The sequence below is a fragment of the Kwoniella pini genome, chromosome 1 (assembly GCF_000512605.2).
Source record: "Kwoniella pini CBS 10737 chromosome 1, complete sequence".
In the NCBI taxonomy this organism is placed as follows: Eukaryota; Fungi; Basidiomycota; class Tremellomycetes; order Tremellales; family Cryptococcaceae; genus Kwoniella; species Kwoniella pini.
In genome coordinates, this window is record NC_091716.1 from 2670268 (window position 1) to 2689200 (window position 18933).

At 44.3% G+C, this 18933-nt stretch overlaps 8 protein-coding genes across 8 annotated transcripts; 5 read left to right on the forward strand and 3 right to left on the reverse strand.

Annotated features, from left to right (window-relative positions):
• Positions 1-565: 565 nt before the first annotated feature.
• I206_101019 (uncharacterized protein) lies at positions 566-4126 on the forward strand (the record flags this gene model as incomplete). The annotated part of the gene is made up of 2 exons (XM_019152087.1): positions 566-2463; positions 2536-4126. 2 exons carry the CDS (start codon positions 566-568, stop codon positions 4124-4126), a joined length of 3489 nt encoding a protein of 1162 aa, XP_019014225.1.
• Positions 4127-4685: 559 nt separating this feature from the next.
• Positions 4686-5962, forward strand: I206_101020 (uncharacterized protein; the record flags this gene model as incomplete). The annotated part of the gene is made up of 6 exons (XM_019152086.1): positions 4686-4760; positions 4822-4962; positions 5018-5346; positions 5409-5460; positions 5529-5739; positions 5811-5962. 6 exons carry the CDS (start codon positions 4686-4688, stop codon positions 5960-5962), a joined length of 960 nt encoding a protein of 319 aa, XP_019014224.1.
• Positions 5963-6341: 379 nt separating this feature from the next.
• Positions 6342-7678, reverse strand: I206_101021 (uncharacterized protein; the record flags this gene model as incomplete). Its single annotated transcript, XM_019152085.1, has 3 exons — positions 6342-6964; positions 7029-7187; positions 7258-7678. 3 exons carry the CDS (start codon positions 7676-7678, stop codon positions 6342-6344), a joined length of 1203 nt encoding a protein of 400 aa, XP_019014223.1.
• A 403-nt stretch (positions 7679-8081) lies between these two features.
• I206_101022 (uncharacterized protein) lies at positions 8082-9125 on the forward strand (the record flags this gene model as incomplete). The annotated part of the gene is made up of 1 exon (XM_019152084.1): positions 8082-9125. One exon carries the CDS (start codon positions 8082-8084, stop codon positions 9123-9125), a length of 1044 nt encoding a protein of 347 aa, XP_019014222.1.
• Positions 9126-9550: 425 nt separating this feature from the next.
• On the reverse strand, positions 9551-11052 carry I206_101023 (uncharacterized protein; the record flags this gene model as incomplete). The annotated part of the gene is made up of 10 exons (XM_019152083.1): positions 9551-9639; positions 9696-9782; positions 9840-10097; positions 10152-10251; positions 10304-10435; positions 10497-10692; positions 10746-10765; positions 10828-10867; positions 10920-10930; positions 10987-11052. 10 exons carry the CDS (start codon positions 11050-11052, stop codon positions 9551-9553), a joined length of 999 nt encoding a protein of 332 aa, XP_019014221.1.
• Positions 11053-11451: 399 nt separating this feature from the next.
• I206_101024 (dihydroxy-acid dehydratase) lies at positions 11452-13706 on the forward strand (the record flags this gene model as incomplete). The annotated part of the gene is made up of 7 exons (XM_070202317.1): positions 11452-11635; positions 11695-11742; positions 11806-12088; positions 12146-12222; positions 12282-12402; positions 12455-12858; positions 12916-13706. 7 exons carry the CDS (start codon positions 11452-11454, stop codon positions 13704-13706), a joined length of 1908 nt encoding a protein of 635 aa, XP_070058418.1.
• Positions 13707-14623: 917 nt separating this feature from the next.
• I206_101025 (uncharacterized protein) lies at positions 14624-16821 on the reverse strand (the record flags this gene model as incomplete). Its single annotated transcript, XM_070202318.1, has 11 exons — positions 14624-14758; positions 14815-14944; positions 15005-15226; positions 15280-15357; positions 15423-15475; positions 15527-15706; positions 15764-15886; positions 15940-16246; positions 16299-16486; positions 16538-16623; positions 16671-16821. 11 exons carry the CDS (start codon positions 16819-16821, stop codon positions 14624-14626), a joined length of 1653 nt encoding a protein of 550 aa, XP_070058419.1.
• A 703-nt stretch (positions 16822-17524) lies between these two features.
• I206_101026 (uncharacterized protein) lies at positions 17525-18628 on the forward strand (the record flags this gene model as incomplete). The annotated part of the gene is made up of 7 exons (XM_019152080.1): positions 17525-17559; positions 17620-17779; positions 17830-17874; positions 17929-18021; positions 18112-18406; positions 18476-18539; positions 18604-18628. The coding sequence occupies 7 exons, from the start codon at positions 17525-17527 to the stop codon at positions 18626-18628; spliced, it is 717 nt and encodes a 238-aa protein (XP_019014218.1).
• Between the last annotated feature and the right edge of the window lie 305 nt (positions 18629-18933).

The following is an 18933-nucleotide window of genomic DNA, read 5'->3' on the forward strand; positions in this document are numbered from 1 at the left end:
AGTAATAAATCAGCCATCACGACCACTTAATCATCCGAGACCGGCTTAGGCTAAAGATAGTCTCAAATGGAAAAAGTCAAGAAAAAATTCAGCTTGTGTTACACATATATGGTTGGGAATGAGATCCAAGCTTGTGTTGATCCTATGTTTTAGTAAGCCGAGTAGCTTTGACCCTTTTTTATCGACTTTGAATACATGAAACGAGAGGCTCGTGTAAGCATTTATCATCTCCTTTCCTTATATATCTCATCGCTGATTCAAATCAAAGTGAGATGTGATCTACCTAATTTCATTGATTCCTGTTTCCTCTTCTTGCCTTTCATACTCTTATCATCGTCAAAACCGCTCACTTACCAAGACTGATTAATTAGACTAGATACATGTCTACCTAGCGGGTTGTACTATACTGCCGATGCTCACTCAGAGTGAAATAGGTGTTCACCGATAGTCGAATTATGGCCGTTCCTGTAGCTTCAGCTCGATTCGTATAGCTCTTTCATAAATAATCGCATTGATCGGGCTTTCTTATCATGACCAACGTATGTCGTCGATCACATATCCACCCATGTCAACTTATCAGCATCCATTCGCAGCTCGACCTTCCTTATATAAAAGACACACTTCACCTTCGTCTGCTATTCTACTCTCTTTACCTACATTAGAAGCATTACCACCTACACCAAGATCGGCAAAATCATATGAACCACTTAACGCCTTTGTAGTAAAAAGCAATAGTACCAATATTTGCGGTTCAAGTGAAAACCTTCACACTACCGCCAAACGCAAACCACAAAACTCACTAAGCAGTACAATGCCTTTGATCAAATCTCGCTCGAAAAGACCAACCTCATCCAAACCCGAAAATTACTCGTTCCTCCCTTCCATTGCAGCAGCTCTAGATCTGCGATCAATTGTATCAAGCAGAAACAACTCGGCTGGTATACATCAGGGACCTACTTCCCATTCAAGTCCGCCTGGATCTGCCTCGGCTATAGCGAAGGACTCCGGCTACCAGGCATGTTCACTACTTTCAAGATCTACCCCTCCATCTACTTTCTCTAAAGATTCCTTGACCGCGTTACCTAGTATTCAAGGTGTTTTCGAGGCGTACGAAAACGAGGGAAGTGAAATTAGAAGGAATATATCAAAGAGAGGAAAGGGTAAAAGAGATACACTGAAATTACCTATGATGAATCCGTCGGAAAGGCATCACAGCCGCAATATATATCCCTTTGACGAGCAAGAGAAAGACGACAATTGGCACTGGAATGAAATCAATCAATCTGCGAAAGTGATCATTGACCGAGAATTCATCCCACCTCGACAAAGCAATTCTCAGCAGACTTTTGCGCTGTCCTCGGATAATCGACATGTTCCGCGTAAAAGAAATCCATCTCTCATGACAGAGACGAATACTTATTTACCTCGACCTACTGTGTCCCGCAAATCGTCTTCATCAAATCAATCGCGACGTCCACCTCACTCGTCTCTACCCGCTCATTCACGCTCTTCCCTTCAGTTGTCTCTGGAAGAGTCTCAGACGGCCGAGGATAGGTCAACGCTGAATCAATGGCTTGGTCCAGAAGACGATAACCTAGACGATGTGGAACTGCAAGCTCTGAATGTATTAGAAACGCTTAGTGGACACTTGCTGCGAGACGGTTTCGGATACGGTACAGGTCAACCAAAAGCTGTCGAAAACATACCATCTTTGACCCAATCAGGCCACTCAACACCTTCTAAGACGCGTTCAAGATCAACCACATATTCCACCCAAGCTACTTCCGACAATAATAATAGGCGTTTCTCGCAGATATCAGAAAGTAATCCACCTTCTATAAGAGAATGGACAGAGTATCGAAAGCGAACGAAATCTCAAATCCAGCAGAATCGTCCATTGTCCGAGCAAAACCAGACAGGAAGATCTGCTCCAATAGCGAGAAGACCTCCGCCGCCGCCTCCGCCTGGCCCTCCTCCACCCCAAAGTGGATTACCTCCGTTACCTACACAACGGAAATCGATGCAGTCACATACACGCGAAGACGATAAGCGGTCGATTTTTGCGGAGAATAACGTGGAGACACCTGACAACAGTATCGGTATAAACCTTAATTCAGAGAACAATAAGAGATCGGTCAGGGCCGAGGTAGAATCGCTTCTCGATCACCATCAAATTCAAATTCCCAACAAACTACTTCCACTACCAATCCCACCTCGAGCTGCATCGCGGCTCGACAAGCCAAATTATATCCATCTCTCAAAGCACTCTCATCGAATGGCTTCATCTTCCCAAATGCAATCACGACCCCAAACCCCGGTCCAAAGAAAGGACAACAAGGAGAAACCAGGTGTCAAAGTACCACTTGTATTCTCACCTTCTTCTTCGCCTGCAACTACAGATAGAGAGGAAGAAGCAAATTCAGTGATTATCACTGACAACCGGCTGCTCACACCTCTCAGAAAGTAGGTCCGCAATCTAACGTCCCATACTGTGGAGAAAGTTCTGCTAATGAGATTGTATTTCTGCTTGAATAGTATGTCGTCACCCACGATCCCTGTCCATCAACGACCACTACCACCAATCCCAGCCTTGCCAGATGTTTCGACTCTTCGTTTAACCAGCTCTCAACCGCGAAGCACACTTGCTCAATTAGCTCATTCACGACTGCCTACACGATTACTCCATCCGAAGAAGCCATCAACATCGCCTAAGACTGCTTCCGCCGGAAGCAATTCACCCATGTCTCGTGTAGAGTCAAAACCACTTACTCGACTGGTACCTCGAGAAGAACCCCGACGACTCTTTGCATCTTCTCGAGCGCAAAGGGAAGAAGGACGAAAAGGCCAGATGTCTGCTCTTTCCTTCCTTGCTCTCGATGATGCCGCATCAAATAACCTTTCCAGATCAGAAAAGAGGACATCATCGTTCTCTGGAAGTGCATCTAATTCCTGTATGGACTCGGCATATATCTATCATACAGGGTACAGTCAAGCCAAAAACGAATCGTTCAGTCAAGGATCAGAAGGTGGATACATCATGCCCCCTTCCGAAAGGAGTAAGATAGGAGTTGATGATAGAAAAGCTATTAGAAGTAGAAGAAGAGGTTCTCAAAGTAGTTTAAGTTCAATTGCCGGAAGCGAGATGACTTCGCTTCCTGATGATACCAAAGTAGTTCCCAGAATTGGAGCTCGAATCGAAAAAGAAGTGGAGGATGACTGGACAACAGCGTATGAGTTCGGACGATCCAAATCTCGTTCCGATGGCAAGGAATTACGATTATCATTGGGTATCGGGATTAGAACTACTAAAACTGCTTCTCCATACCCCCAAACCAAATTTCGACCTACACCATTGGATCTGTTCTCGCTGAGTGGAATGGCGGTGGGGAGAGATAGCGAGATAGGAAGAGAATACCCAAAATCTGCTGGATTACTACCTCCGCCGAGACCTAGACGCCAAATAAATCCTGCGATGACTACAACTGCACCTCCGGTTCCGCCACAGCCCACCTCACCTATTACTCCAAACAAGCGATGCGGTCAAATATCACCTAGGTATTTTCATCACTCTACCAATCCCCGTTCTGATGTGGGCTCAAAACCAGATGTAGTTGCGGGTATTGATTCAATGAAATCGGAAAAGGGGGACAGACAAACAGATGGATTGACAGACTTCATGATCTTCAATTCACCTATCATACCTAGTCCAAATCTGACTACTCCAGGTCAATCATTCATTTTCCCTTCCTCGAAAGAGACTTCACCTACAACGTCAAAAAACCCTCAACAAGAAAGGAAGATCCTTTCGACCCCTGAAAAGAGCGGCAGTTCATCGTATTCACATGATAATTCATCAAATTGGAGTAGCGATACATACGAGAAAGAACGGAAAATCATCACTGGTTTATGGCTCTCTTCTAAACCTACTAAGAATTTCAAGTCAAATGATATAGAAGGGTATGAGCGAAATTCTTTGGATCAAGACGTAAAGCAAACTTTATCCGATCATCCGTTTTATAGTATAGGAAGATCTAGTAAGATGCCATTACTTAACAATGGTAAGGGAGAAAGTGTGGTCATTGATGGGGGATATGGCGAAAGAGCAAGCACGGGTATCAAGAGCTAAAGGTCTCAATATCGAACTTGATGGCGAGATGTGTGAGAAACCATGTACAGCTTTGCTATGTAAGTTTGTCTGCTGTAGGCCATCGATATTCGAGAATGTTCTTTGTACAGCCCTGATGATGTAATTGTAGTAACCCTATTGATCGTATTGAGCTTTTCACTCATGAATAAGCTGATCATGTACCGTAAATGAAATTGTGCAATATGGAAAGTGGGGAAAACATGATGAAAGGATCCGCCCCACTTTTGACACCGTCGGACCGGGCGCACGGTTGCCGATAAGCTTGTTGTATTCGGGAAACAATCACCCTGAAGTTGATCGGATCATTGCGAACCGAGAGAAAGTTCGCCAGTTTGTTGAAAGTGAGATCCGACTTTTCGTTCGGTCTGACAAAATCATTGCAGGCATCTTCATGGCATACACATGGAAAGCGACTGCTTTGCATATCCATATTGATAGGTCAGAAAGTAGAGACAGACTATACAAACGTTGATCATTAGGTAGTCTCGTCTGCCAGATACAACCAATTTGAACTAAGACCAGAGTATATACTGACAATATGGAAGTCAAGACAGTAGTACAACAGGAGTCTCTCCTCAAATACAATTGTGAACTAGGGGAAGGATCACTATGGGTTGGTGTTCAATCTTTTCATCTCCTCCTCTCAAGCTAAACGTTGTCTTCCTTCCAAACAGGATGCAATCAGACAACGATTATATTTTGTAGATATAATAGGATGTAGAATATTCACTTATGAACCGTCTACTGGTATACATGGATTTCAATCTTTTGATAGAAATGTTACTGCTTTAGCTCTTCTAGAAGATGATTCTGGAGTAAGTGGAATTTTTTTCAATTAATATTGTAGATATTGAAAAATGTGGATATTAGCTTTTAGCGGCTTTACAAGATGGTCTTGCATTTATAAAATTTGATCAATTACCATTTCCACCTACAAATTCACCTTCAACTTATAAAAGATTATCATTAAATCTTAAACATTTAGAAGGATTTAATCGATTTAATGAATGTTGTGTAGATCCAACAGGAAAACGTTGGATAGTAGGAACAATGATGAATGAAGAAGATTTTCCAAAATCTGCTGGAGGTGGTTTATATTCTGTTACTCAAACTAAAGATGGAGGATTATCTGCCGATTTATTATTAGATAATTTAACTGTATCAAATGGTATGGGTTGGACAAAAGATAATAAAACTTTGTAAGTTGTAAATCGTATTTCGATTCTTTTGATTCAAGCTAAATTAAAAATTTTGAAAATAGGTATTTTACTGATAGTTTAAGAAAAGAAATTGGTAAATACGATTATGATATAGTCAGTCTTATCTTGATGATAAACCTAAAATCCAGAAGAATGAAAATTAAGCTGACAAAACGAAATAGGATACTGGCAAAGTTTGTAATAAAGTTATATTTAGTAATGTAGATGATGAATTTTTGGGAGTACCTGATGGAATGTGTCAAGATGATGAATATCATATTTGGTCAGCAAGATGGGGATCAAGTAAAGTTATTAGATTTACACCAGAAGGTAAAATTGATTTAATCGTACATTTACCAAAAGGATTAAATATCACATCTTGCATTTGGGGTGGTAAGTCTTTCTACTCAAGAGTTTCGAGCCAAAGAAGTAACGTTTTCTAATGCCCTGAATTCCTACAACAGGACCTAATCTGGATGAGCTTTATGTAACATCTGCAAAGACTGGAACTACAGATGAACAGATAGAAAATCATCCATCCAATGGAGATCTATTCGTTGTAAAGGGATTAGGTTTCAAAGGCAAAGAACGAACTCGATTTAAAGGCAAATTCTAGTTTCAATATACCCTATTTCTTTCTTCTCGTAGATGCACTTTACCGGATAGATGAATAGCTATGCATTCTGTCAACTACATCCAAGTTTGCTATCACTGAAGTCATCACACCCAATTCGATGCTGGCATTCTTCCTCTAAGGTATGTGTGTAAATGGCTTATGTGTATGTGTATGTGTATGTGTATGTGTATGTGTATGTGTATGTGTATGTGTATGTGTATGTGTATGTGTATGAGCCGCGATCCGCCCCTTTGCCGTCAAAATGCAAGTCTATGTAACGAAACAAATTACTATCCTGCTCAAGCTTCTCATTAACATGACCGAGGAGATATGAAATGAATAGAGCAATATAGATTCTATACGACTTGGTCAAGTCTTTCTATGCATACTGGGCTATGAGCTGTTTGATATCTACCTTTTCCCCGTTTGATTGGAGCATTGCTTGAATTACGGCAACATCCCATACAGTGTTCATGGGTTTACCAAAATCTTCTTTTGGATCGATAGGACGTCCTGCCTTCGTAGCTTGTACTGCTCTGGCGAAATAAGCTAATTCAACTTCCACTCCCTTTTTGCGACTTGTCTCTTTAACCGCTTTAACCTGACTACCAATAGCAGGAACTACTTCCAACGTACGAGTACCTTCATTGTTGACTAATGTTAATTTACCATTGAGACATGTGATATTCAAGACTTGAAGGTTCTGAGGAGCTCGAGGCTCGATGTTAGGTAATGCCCAAGTGAAGGTGATTGTACCGGCCGGTGTAGATCTTCCTGGTTCAGGAAGTTTGGCTGAATGTTGTCGAGCTATGTCAAGCTTACTAGAAGTACCGCTTGGTTCCTTGGTAGCTCCTGAATCGGGAAGGACAAGAGCAACAATGGTATCGTGTGGAGGGGTATGTTTTCGGTGTAAGGAAGCGGAAGCAATAACAGATGCCGGAGGATCTGGAAGAACGACTCGAAGCATTGCGATAGAATGTACACCACCATCAAGGCAGAATCCTGGAGGTACCACGAAGCAAATCAATGAGCAAGGTTAGAATGCAGTCTTGTAAGAATAACTCACCACCTTGATAGTCTGGAACATTTCTCCACGATGTTGCTTGCCATTTATCTCCGTCGGGGCAGTAATTTTGATTTTGTAGGTCCCAGAAGAGAACAGGACCCATGGCAGGGTCTGCAAGGAGTTCAGCTGCCCTTTTGTGGATAGGTTCATGGTCATAATCTGGTTCGTTGTTAGCAAGCGAACAGATATCTATGACATGTTCGAAAACAAGGGTATGATTTGAACTCACCTTCGGCAACTCGCCAAACTAGATTTTTGGGCTTCCAATTATCTTCAAACTCCTTTACGAAAGCAAGACCAGCTTCGATGTCCCTTTCGATAGGTTTTTCACTCAATACATGTTTGCCAGCAGCCCAGAATCGCTTGATCAAAGGAGGTTGATGAGCAAATGGTAAAACGACTACCACGGCGTCAATTTCGGTGTCGTTGAGGATTTGTTCGATACCTGCCTCTCCAATGGCGACTTGAAGCTCAGCCCGACCAGCAGCTTTGAATTGATCAGCAAATCTTTGAGCTGCTGTCTGATCTAGCGACCAGATGATCTTTACTTCGATGTGTTTTTGCGAATCTTGCAGAAGAGAAGGTACGTAGTCGGATTCAGCATAGATGCCGGTTCCTAACAATGCGATTTTGATGTTGGCGTCAGACATGGTGAAGTTGGTTTTCTGCTTCAATCTTCAGTCGAATGGATGAAGTAAATAGAGTCTCTCTTAAGCTCAGTAAGCAAGAGAATGCCCATAAGCATTCACCATCATTGACAAGAATCGTATTTCGAGAAAAAGTATTGACCCGAACAGAAATGCCGTCATAGAAATGCTCGGTTCAAACCTTCGGTTCGGGTGTACGCCGAAATGCCTTAGAGGTCAAGCCGAAACCCGCTTTGACATGCCATTGTTCCCGGGAGATGCAGCAGATGCATCGGTAATTCTTATGCAAGATGACACGAAAGTTTCTCTTTCGCGGAGGTGCATAGCTTATCATTATCATCCCCATCCATACGCTCAAATATTGGGACAAGCACTGTACGCACAAGATACGCACATATTTTAGATCATGGCAGTCAGGACTTTCGGCAACCACGACGGTGTGGACGTTCTCGCGATTGACATAAAGTCGCCCGATGGGTCAACTACTGCAACCATAATCACATTCGGTGCTGCTATTCATGACCTTTCGGTACCTACCTCGATAGAACCCAGAAGCGTTATCCTGGGATTCGACGCGCTGAGTGGTTATGTCGCCAATAAACAGTGGCATCACGGGGCTGTAGCCGGTCGAGTCGCCAACAGAATTGCTCATGGTCGATTCGAGCTCGACTCAGTCAAATATAACATTGAGGCAAACGAGCCAACAGGACATACCTGTCATGGTGGAAATAGCGGACTAGGACATAGAGTATGGACCTTGGAAAATCATGATCAAAATTCCGTAACTTTAGGATACAATTCTCCAGATGGTGATCAAGGATTTCCAGGAAATCTTAAATCAACTATCACTTACTCCATCCCTTCTACCGGAGTATTCAAACTAGAATACACAGCTCGAACCGATAATAAGACTCCAGTCAGTTTGACCAATCATTCTTTCTTCAACTTGGATGGAGCACGAGGATCGTCTGTCCATGACAACCTGCAACAAAAACTCACTATCGATGCAGATCAATATACCGCTGTAGATCAAGATCTCATTCCCACAGGTGAACTTGCAGATGTCGCAGGAACACCATTTGACTTCACTAAATCTCGCCCAGTCGAATTTCCCGATTCAAAAACTGGCAAACCCTTCCATTACGACTTGAACTACGTTCTCCGAAAACCTTCGGTCTCGAGTGGATTACACCGAGGAGCTGAGCTTATCTCTTCCAATGGTGATCTTACAATGGAATGCTGGACCGACCAACCAGGTATTCAATTCTTCGACGGAGCTCCTATGGATCTTAAGAACCCTGGGCTTGGAGGTGCCGTGAATGGTTATCGAGCTGGATTATGCCTTGAAACTCAGCTATGGCCAGATTGGATACATCATCCAAATTTCCAGCAGAGCGTTCTCTCTCCTGGCGATACATATACACATACAACTGAATACCGATTTAAATAGAGCAGGAAGGTTATTTGTATAGCGAGAGTAGTATGATATCATATGCATAGGTTATCTTTGTGGAGCTCACAAAAGTCTTCGATACCGGCAATTGAATACCTTGAGATGTACCTATCCGCCATCGTTTCCAGTTAGCTAGCGAGGTAGATTCACAAACGACTTAAGCAATCCCCAATAGCATGAATAGACGCCAAACTTTGCGCTCAAATAAACGTACATATTTGCAGCTGTGTATTGAAAAGGCATGCACTCAGACTTGGCTGTAGCCAGGAATCGCACATCTTTGACTGGCACAACAATCAGAGAGATTAGTAGTCTTGTTTACGTAGAGCAGGTGGACAAAGAAGTGCGGCATATTTCTATTTACGTTGCATACATTTTGGTATATGAGATTGTATCTATGTGGTCACCCAAGTTTATCGGAATTAGGCGCCGTTTTTCTCTAAGAGTAATTGAGCTGTGTCGCTGAATTCTGGGTGGTTCTCTTGGTAAACATCGTAGAATGGCTCGTACTCTACAAGGATCAATTAGTTTCTGTATCTCAGAATACAGTAAAAGAGATATGCTTACCTGAAGAGGGGTTTACAACTCGTTTGGCTGGGAAAGATCGAGCCAAAGCAGACAATGTTTCGACTTCTTCTTTAGTGAGGTCAACAGCTATTATCCACCAGAGTCAGTCGATTGGCATCAACTCGCTAACAAGATCGAACTTACGTTTGATGTTGGCTTCAATTTCGTTTTCGAAGACACTCTTAGGAAGAGGTTGAATACCTCTGGCAAGGAGCCAACTGATTAAAACGACGGCTCCGTGAACACCGTATTTTTTTCCGATCTCAAGGACAGCTGGGTGTTGTCGAAGATGTTGACCGGCCAACCCTCCCAAAGGAGAGAATGCTTGAGGCACTATTTCGTTACGTTGAAGCCATTCAACGAATTCGAATTGAGGGTTTTGGATGGAAAGCTCGATTTGATCTGCGAAGATGTGGATTAGTCATCGGTCAACTGCAACTGTACAAAGGTACTCACTGGCAACAGGCTTGATCTTGGCGGCAGCGATGAGCTTTTTAAGCTTGTAGATATTGAAGTTGGAAACACCGATGGATCGTACTAAACCCTTTTCAACCAACTGAATCACCCTATCAGCGCGGTTAAGATATGATGGTAAAAAGGTGACTGACCTTTTCCATTGCAGCCCAGGTGGAAAGGAAGTCTTCTGAGAGAGGGATATCAATGACAAGTCTGCCATCAACCATAGGAGTATGCTCTTTTTGGGGTAAAACTCCTTCTGGTGCCACTGTCTTCCAGGCAACCTAAATAGGATACTAAGGTCAGCAGAAGCGCAATCTTTGATTAAATTGTACATGTACTGACAGGGTAGTGAAGCAGATACATATCGAGGTAATCAGTACCAAGCTTTTTCAAACTGTCAAGGACGGCAAGTTCGACGTGCTCTGGCTTATGATGAAGTTCGAACAACTTAGAGGTGATCCAGATTTGATCTCTAGGTACGCCTGAAGCTTTTATACCTTCCCCAACCTCGGCTTCGTTTCCGTAACCCCATGCGCAGCTGACGATCACAAGTCAGCGGTCATCGGAAGGATGAAAGGCAGCTGGACATACTCAATGTGCTTATAGCCGCTCTGATGAAGTTCATAAATTAGTCACGATGACGAGATCCACATAATGCGTTACCCGGACTTACCTCGATAGCGTGCTTGACAGCTCGTTCAACTTCTCCGGGACTATATGCACATATCAGAAGAAGCTCATTCTAGTCGCTGAATGAATACTCACGCGGACATCCACTGTGAATAGCATCCATCAGCTGGACATACGCTGACAGACCTAGGGAAGCACTCACAGTACCAAGGGCGATTGAAGGAAGTTCTAATCCATTGTTAAGCTTGTATGTGGTTTGTATGGTCATGATGACTGCTTTTTGTTTGTGATAGTGTAATTAAGGATGGAATTCTAGACAAGTAGACAAGTATGAATTTAAATAAACTATCGAGCAAAATTTATGCAGACTGCCAGACAGATGAGATTAGGTGAATTCTTACAATTTCGGATTGATCGGATGGGGTGGAGGTATAATGCACAAACATTCGGCATCCGGTTCACACCGAACCGAAGGTATCTGGAAGCCGAAGGATCGGGAGATTCGCACCGGGATACCTATCGCCCAATTGGGGACGACCAATTTCTCAAAATTGAACATGTTTGCTTGAGGAAGCAAAATTTCTCGAGATCAAAAGTTATCTTGACGTTAGAGACTTCAATCTCCAGCATCGCGCTATTTAATCAACACTCAAAAATCATTCTAAACATGCCTTGCGAAGGTTGTACCTGTGGATTACGTGAAGACGGCGGAGACGAAGGGGATATCCTGGAACAAACCAATCTCGGAGTACGGTCGTTTACCGCTCCTGCTGAGGATCGTGGAGAGCCCGAAGGAGTAGAGCCTGCAGTACCTTTGCGATCTAAGCAATGGTGGAACAACCCCTCTGATGGTGGGTTTGAGCTTAGTATGATGTAAACATTGACAAATGAAGGCTAATATCGTTAACAGATATGTGCGGAGCTTACGTAGAGAGATACTTGAATGGGGGTCTCACAAGTGAGTTTCATATATGAAATAGCTCCTTATTACTGTAGTGCATACTAAGCTGACACTGCTCAGTGAATGAAATTGCGAACAAGCACAAACCCATTATCGGTATCGCTCAGACTGGTTCTGATTTGGCGCCCTGCAACTCCGGTCATGTACAGCTCGCTAAGCGTGTCCGAGACGGAATCATTGCTGCTGGAGGTACACCTTTTGAATTTCCTTGCCATCCTATCCAAGAGACTACCAAACGACCAACCGCCAGTCTTGACCGAAATTTCGCATACTTGTCACTTGTTGAGGTACTTTTCGGTTACCCTATGGACGGAGTAGTGCTTCTTACTGGTTGTGACAAAACGTAAGCTTGTTGATGGTATCGATTTTAACACATGCTGATGGTTGTCACTTGTCATAGTACCCCTGCCTTGCTGATGGCCGCCGCCACCGTCAACATCCCTGCAATCTGTATGAACGTAGGACCTATGTTGAATGGTAAGTCCCTTCTTGGGGGCTATCAGACATAAAGAACTTCTGCTGATAAATCCGAGTAGGATATGCCGGTCGTCGTCTTGTAGGTTCCGGTACCGTCTTATGGGACGCAAGAGCTGCGCTCGCAGCAGGCAAGATCGATCAATTGCAATTGATGCAGACGGTGGCAACATCCGCTCCAAGGTGAGACCGACGATCAATCGAAAGATACAAAGCTGATATCTCACTCTCATAGTTTGGGACACTGTAATACAATGGGAACGGCAAGCACAATGAATGCCTTGGCTGAAGCTCTTGGTATGGCACTTCCCGGTAGTGCTTCGATTCCCGCTCCTTATCGGGAAAGAGGTGCATGCGCATATCAAACTGGACATCGGATCGTCGACCTCGTGCGTCAGGATGTCAAGCCCTCTGACATCTTAACTCGAGAAGCATTCGAGAATGCCATCGCTTTGAACACTGCTATTGGAGGTTCCACCAATGCACCTATCCATTTGAACGCTATTGCTAAGCATATTGGAGTCCCCCTTAACAACGAAGACTGGCAAAAAGTTGGTTACGAGCTCCCATTACTCGTCAATATTCAGCCTGCTGGAGAATATCTCTGTGAGGAATATCATCGAGCTGGTGGATTACCAGGTGAGTCACTAAATCTACTTCGGTATATTCGGCGTGCTGATCTTGAGCATGGTGCAGCCGTCGCTGCTGAGCTCATCAAACATAATCTCTTGCCTCATCCCGATGCCCTGACTGTCTCAGGCCGATCCATTGGGGACAATTGTCGCGGGGACTTTTCCACCGATAAAAGAGTTATTCGACCCATTGAGAAACCTGTCAAAACTTCAGCTGGATTCCTTCATCTTTCCGGATCTTTGTTTGACAGCGCTATCATGAAGACTTCTGTGATTAGTCAAGCTTTCCGTGAACAATATCTCAGTAACCCAGATGACCCGATGGCTTTTGAAGGTCCAGTGGCCGTGTTTGACGGTCCAGAAGATTATCATCACCGAATTGAGTCAGAAGCCGATATTCAAGCTGGGACCATTTTGATTATGCGAGGGGCTGGTCCACAAGGATACCCAGGAGCAGCCGAAGTCGTTAACATGATACCTCCTGGTCGATTGATTAGACAAGGCATTGAGCTACCTTGCATCGGTGACGGTCGGCAATCCGGTACATCTGGTAGTCCTTCAATCCTCAATGCTTCCCCCGAAGCGGCTACCGGTGGAAACCTCGGTATCTTGAAAGATGGGGATATCATTAGGATAGATTTGGCGCGTGGACGTGCAGACATCAAGGTTGATCCGAAAGAATTAGAAGCTAGAAGAAAAGAAAAGGGTCCATTCAAAGTCCCTAAATCCCAGACGCCATGGCAAGAACTATTCAGAGAGAATGTCAGTGAGCTATCAGAAGGTATGGTCATTCCCAAGGCAGTTAAATATCAACGTTTGGCACAAACCGCCGGTATCCCCAGGCGTAATCATTGAACTATATAGATGTTTGATAAGTATTGTCTCCAGGCATTCTCCGCAATATGCATTTTGTTTCTATCACTATTGCAAAGAGCTTGAGGCATTGAGATTACTTGGACCATTGATTGAAGGCGTTCAAGCGTTTCAACCGATCGTAACATCCAACGATCGCTGAACTTGAGAGACAGGCTTTCTGTGACACTGTGACGAGTTGCACGCTGAGTGTGAAAGCGTCAAGCTGAAATCGCACCCAGACCGCTAATGAATCGCCTCCCGATGCATTAGAGGGGACTTCCGTGTTGTGAAGGGATTTTCACCTTTTTGAGCAGTTAAATTTCTCGCATGATGTTGAAGGCTGCAAAGACTGCAGAACGTTCCCTCCCTCATAACGCACTGAACACGTGGCTGAAAGTTGCCAGCTAGAACCAAGGGTACAGTAAATCCTCTGCTTTACGACAGACCTGAACTCGGGAGATGACGAAAAAAGGGTTTTAGTGATATTCTTAACATCATCAACCTGTCTCCGACGGTTGAGCGAAATCCCTTGCTATATTTATTCGTGTGCCCTAACAGTCTGAATCACGTGTATCCTTTCATCCTGAGATCTTAGATGGAGCATCCCTTGACGTAGGAGCCTTTTAAAAAGAAAAACACCTCTCAGCCCCGAAAGTGGATATATACGGGGTTCAGCTTCAATGTAATCCGATCGGGATGTCAACGTCAATACAGTGTGACAGAGTTGTACATTGGAAAGTTACTCGGACATATGAAACAGGTTGCATTCAAAATAATTTAGATAAATATACTATGAGATGTTACTTGCAAGATACCTCTTCCTAGAACTATGTTCCAATTGGAGCAGACAAAACAAGATTTTTTTCATTCGAGAAAATGGGGTACAAAAGGATGACGACACCAATGGGTATCCAAGCTTAGTGGCCGTAATGAACGAGGTTCTTGTGTTTTTGTCCGGCCAGTTCGGAGGAGGTCTTGGTGTTTTTGAATCGCCAAGCTGGGATTTTGCGTTCATAAAGCTCGTCCAATTCCCAGTAAGTACGACCATATGTCTATATGGAATTCCATCAGCCAGGGAGTCTCGTTGAGAATGACAGATAACACTGACCTCAGGGTAGAACAAGTAAAGGATGATTGTAGTTGGCACAAGAAGACCAGCCCAGATGTAAATAGCCTTCAAACCCAAGTTCGCGGCATCAGGACTGATCATGTAAGAAATAGACCATTGGAATACAACGCTGCAGCAAGTAGCTCATCAGCACTCCATAACAAGCGCCATGATGGCAAATCAAACTTACAATCCTAAACCATAACAACCGAGATTGAATGATGTAGTTTGAGCTCTGAGATGAGGTGTTGAGGTTTCTCCAGCCGCAACGAAACCGATTGGTCCTGCAGATAGACCATAGCAGATAACCCATAACAGAAGGCATGCAAGTCCAGCCTTTCCGCTTGCAGCTGATGATGAGAATGAAGTTGAGGCAATTGCGACGTTGAAGAGACACATCAAGAAACAACCACTGTGCATCACGAATTAGCTCATAATTTGGTATGTCAAAAACAAATCACTCACCCGACGAGAAGAGGTCTACGTCCGAAGATCTCACAGAGCCAAAGAGCAGAACTTTGTGCAATCATACCCAAGAGGAAACTGCAGACCTTGAGTCAGCTGATTTGCTCGCATTCGGCGTAAGCGTTGAGGGACCTCATACTCACGTAAGAATGGAGACAAGGAATGGGTTGTCGAGTCCGGCGACGGTGAAGAAATACTATCATTGGTGTCAACACAGTGGGGTGACAGCTTCTCAGAGCGAACTCACTGTAGAGTAACTGAACACGATTGGTGCACCAGCGGCCCATTGACTGCAGATACCGACAGAACCGGCCAAAGTTCGTCGCCAATTGTTACCTCGGAAGATGTCAAAGAAGCTAGCCCCGTTCGAACTGAATAATTTTCGCTCCACCTCGATACCTTCTTGCACGACTCGGTATTCCCAGTCCTACAAACGATGATTTCTCAGCTCCGTCTCTGATACAACTTCAAATTGATGACTTACAACATCATAACCGGGTGCGGTGCCGTAGAGTGAGACCATTGATTTCTTGGCTTTGTCATGTTCGTTTCTTCGAGCATGGAAGATGTGCGACTCGGGCACGAACCAGATGGTAATGAGGGAAACCTATGAAGTATGTTAGTGTTTGGACTTGTTCGTGAGAAAAGAAAGTCACGCACTCCAGTGAACATGAATTCAATAGCGATTAAGGGTCGCCACTTTGTGGGTTGATGGACTTCCATGAGTTTCGCGGCAACGGCGACAATTAATTGACCAGTAGTCAAAAGTACTTGATACGCTCCGATCATGAAACCTCGAACTTGGAAAGGAGCCAACTCCGAAACATAGGTGATAAGGATGGTTTGAGCGAGCCCCACCCCGAGTCTAACGAGAATGGCAGCGCCTAGCCAGTCTCTCCAGTTTTGAGCGGCGATTTCCGCGATGGATCCAGCGAGTAAAATGACCAAAGATGTAATCATTGCAGGCCTGCGGGACAGGGATTAGCCAAAAGCACTTGTCCGATTTCAGCAGCACTCACTTTCGACCGAATCGGTCCATCAGAGTTCCTCCCGCGAACATTCCAAGAGTTTTGGACATTTCGGCGAAACCTTGCCAGTAGGAGACAACCTTCGCACTCTCAGACCGTTGACCATTTACCACAACATCGCCTAATTCGGCAACGAACGCGGGCAGAGATAAGATGTTACCGGGGACTTGTTGTTGGAACTACAATGCCCTGTCAGCACTTGGCGGAATTGCAAGACCGGATCGACCTACTCCATCGTTCAATGCAGACCATAACAGGATCGTGCAAAAAAGAATAGCCTTCCAAAAAGACCTGACAGATTGAACCTTATTCAAATCTAGAACTCATCAGCGTAATTCTTTTATGCTATTGGCTCCAACTTACTCCCGTATTTTGTCTCAAAGACTTCCCCGGGGTCGACAATATGAGCGCTGTTCTCAATATGCTCGCCAACATTCTTGTTATCTGGGTTACTGTCGACATCTCTGGAGATCATTTCCAGAGACGGTTCATCGTTGAGTGTGTGAGTCGCCATCGTTATTATTGTTGAGTGCAGAATATTCATGAAAGAGAAGGGATGAAAATGTCTTCCATTTCAACCTCAGGGCTTATATAAAGTCGAGACTGTGTGACCCCACAGGGGCCATCAATTCGAGGAAACCGAATATCTGGTCGGAAGTCATTTCAAAGTTGATCGGGCCGATGTATAACTCGGAAGGGAAGGTCGCAGAATGGGAGCGCCGTATGAAGTCATTTGACAGCTCAGGGTATTTACGTCATATTTGCTTGGAATTCTGGGCGCTGAGGCGTTTACCCCTTTGGATCTCCACGGGCAGATAACCATGATTATTCCTTGGGCGTGTCATGAGAGGGCAGGGCGGCAAAGAGGTTTTAGCGTCGATTGGCAGTTCTCGTGGCTAATCCGTTCTAAATATAACAAAAATGCCCCTAAGCCGAAATTTCTTTACCGATGAATTTGTCGGCTACCAAATTTCTTTGGACAATTTTAAACCGGACTCCTTTCGGTTCACAACCAACCGAGCCGCGGGTCTCTGGTAAACCGTACTAGGCCGGACAATTTCCCGGTCAGATCGGAAGCATGGATAGCTGGTTGGGAACGATAACTTGTCAACTTCTTCCTTTTGTCATGACTTATCATTCATACTGAAAGCTCTTAACATCTAACAACTTGTTCTCGATCAATTAAACAACTCGCTGAAAGCACTGCAAAGTACATCATGACCACAGTATTCATTTCAGGAGGTAACCGAGGGTAAGTTCGCTGCGTTTGCGCCTTATCGGTGGAGCGCCATTAACCTCCTTCTTCCGGTAGTATCGGACTCGGTCTTGTGCAAAAATATGCTGCCAGGGATAACTACACAGTCGTAGTGACTGCTAGAGACCCAAGCAGAATGCCAAAAGTCGATGTAGGATCCGGATCAAAAGTGGTTGTGGTTACAATGGACCAAGCAAAGAAAGACGGCTGTCTTGAGGTGAGCTTATCTGCTGCCTGCTTCTTGCGCGAATGCTGACATTGACATAGGCTGTCGAGGAAGTTAAATCAAAAGGCATAACTTCATTCGATATTGTGAGTCCTCGCCGCCTGTCTGAACAAAGCAGATAATTGATAGTCTGCTGTTAGGTCATCTGTAACGCCGCTACCTTGTTGGTAGAAGGATATGCAAAACTTCGTGATGTGCCCCTTTGGGCCTTCGAGGAGCATTGGCGAGTCAATGTGAGTGTACACTGAATGAATTTCAACTCGGCGTAAAACTTCCAGCCATGTTACAACATTAGACTTTTGCTAATATTCTTTTTGGCTTAGGTTCTTGGATTCCTTGCATTCTTCCAAGCTGCCGTCCCCTACGTCAAGAAAGGAGGAAAATTCATCTTCATCTCCTCCGGATCAGCTACTATCGATCAAGTGCCAAGAGGATACGAGGTCACTTACGGCATCAGCAAAGCTGGAGCCAGTTATTTGGGTCACTTTGCTCATTACGAAGAACCCGATCTCGTTATCTTCCCTCTTGATCCAGGATGGACCCAAACTGACATGGGTAAAGCTTCTGCTAAGAACGCTGGGGTAGACTTGCCTCCATTGACCATCGATGAATCAACTAGTGAGTCCTGATCTTAGCCCCCGAAGTCAAGCCAGCTACGTAGATTGCTGACACATGCGTATTTCCCAGCCGGATTAATAAAGGTCATCGATGAGGCGACAAGGGAGACTCATGGTGGTAAGCAAATGAGATAGTGAGTTGTTTGACCTATTATATACTAGATTCAAAGTATACTGATTTCTCTTGGCAATTTGCAGTGATGGTGCCCAAAACAAGTGGTAAATACGGGAAGGATGCATTTACATAGAACAATAACATTATAGCGTGTAACCGGTCTCTACAAGACGAGGCAAATAGAAATACAATGCATAAATCTGAGCTCCTAATTGCCGCTAAGATCCTCATGTGTCAGCCTGATAATGTCCAAAGCCGAGTGGCTCGCCATTGATGATCCAGTGTTCCAACGCCAGCAGACAGCACCACAGATCCAATGCCCCAGTATGCAATGTTTACCGGCTTATTACTGAGAGGCTGGACTCCGCTGACAGTTCGTAGAGTCTTCTGCTCGCTGATGTTCTGTCCACAAA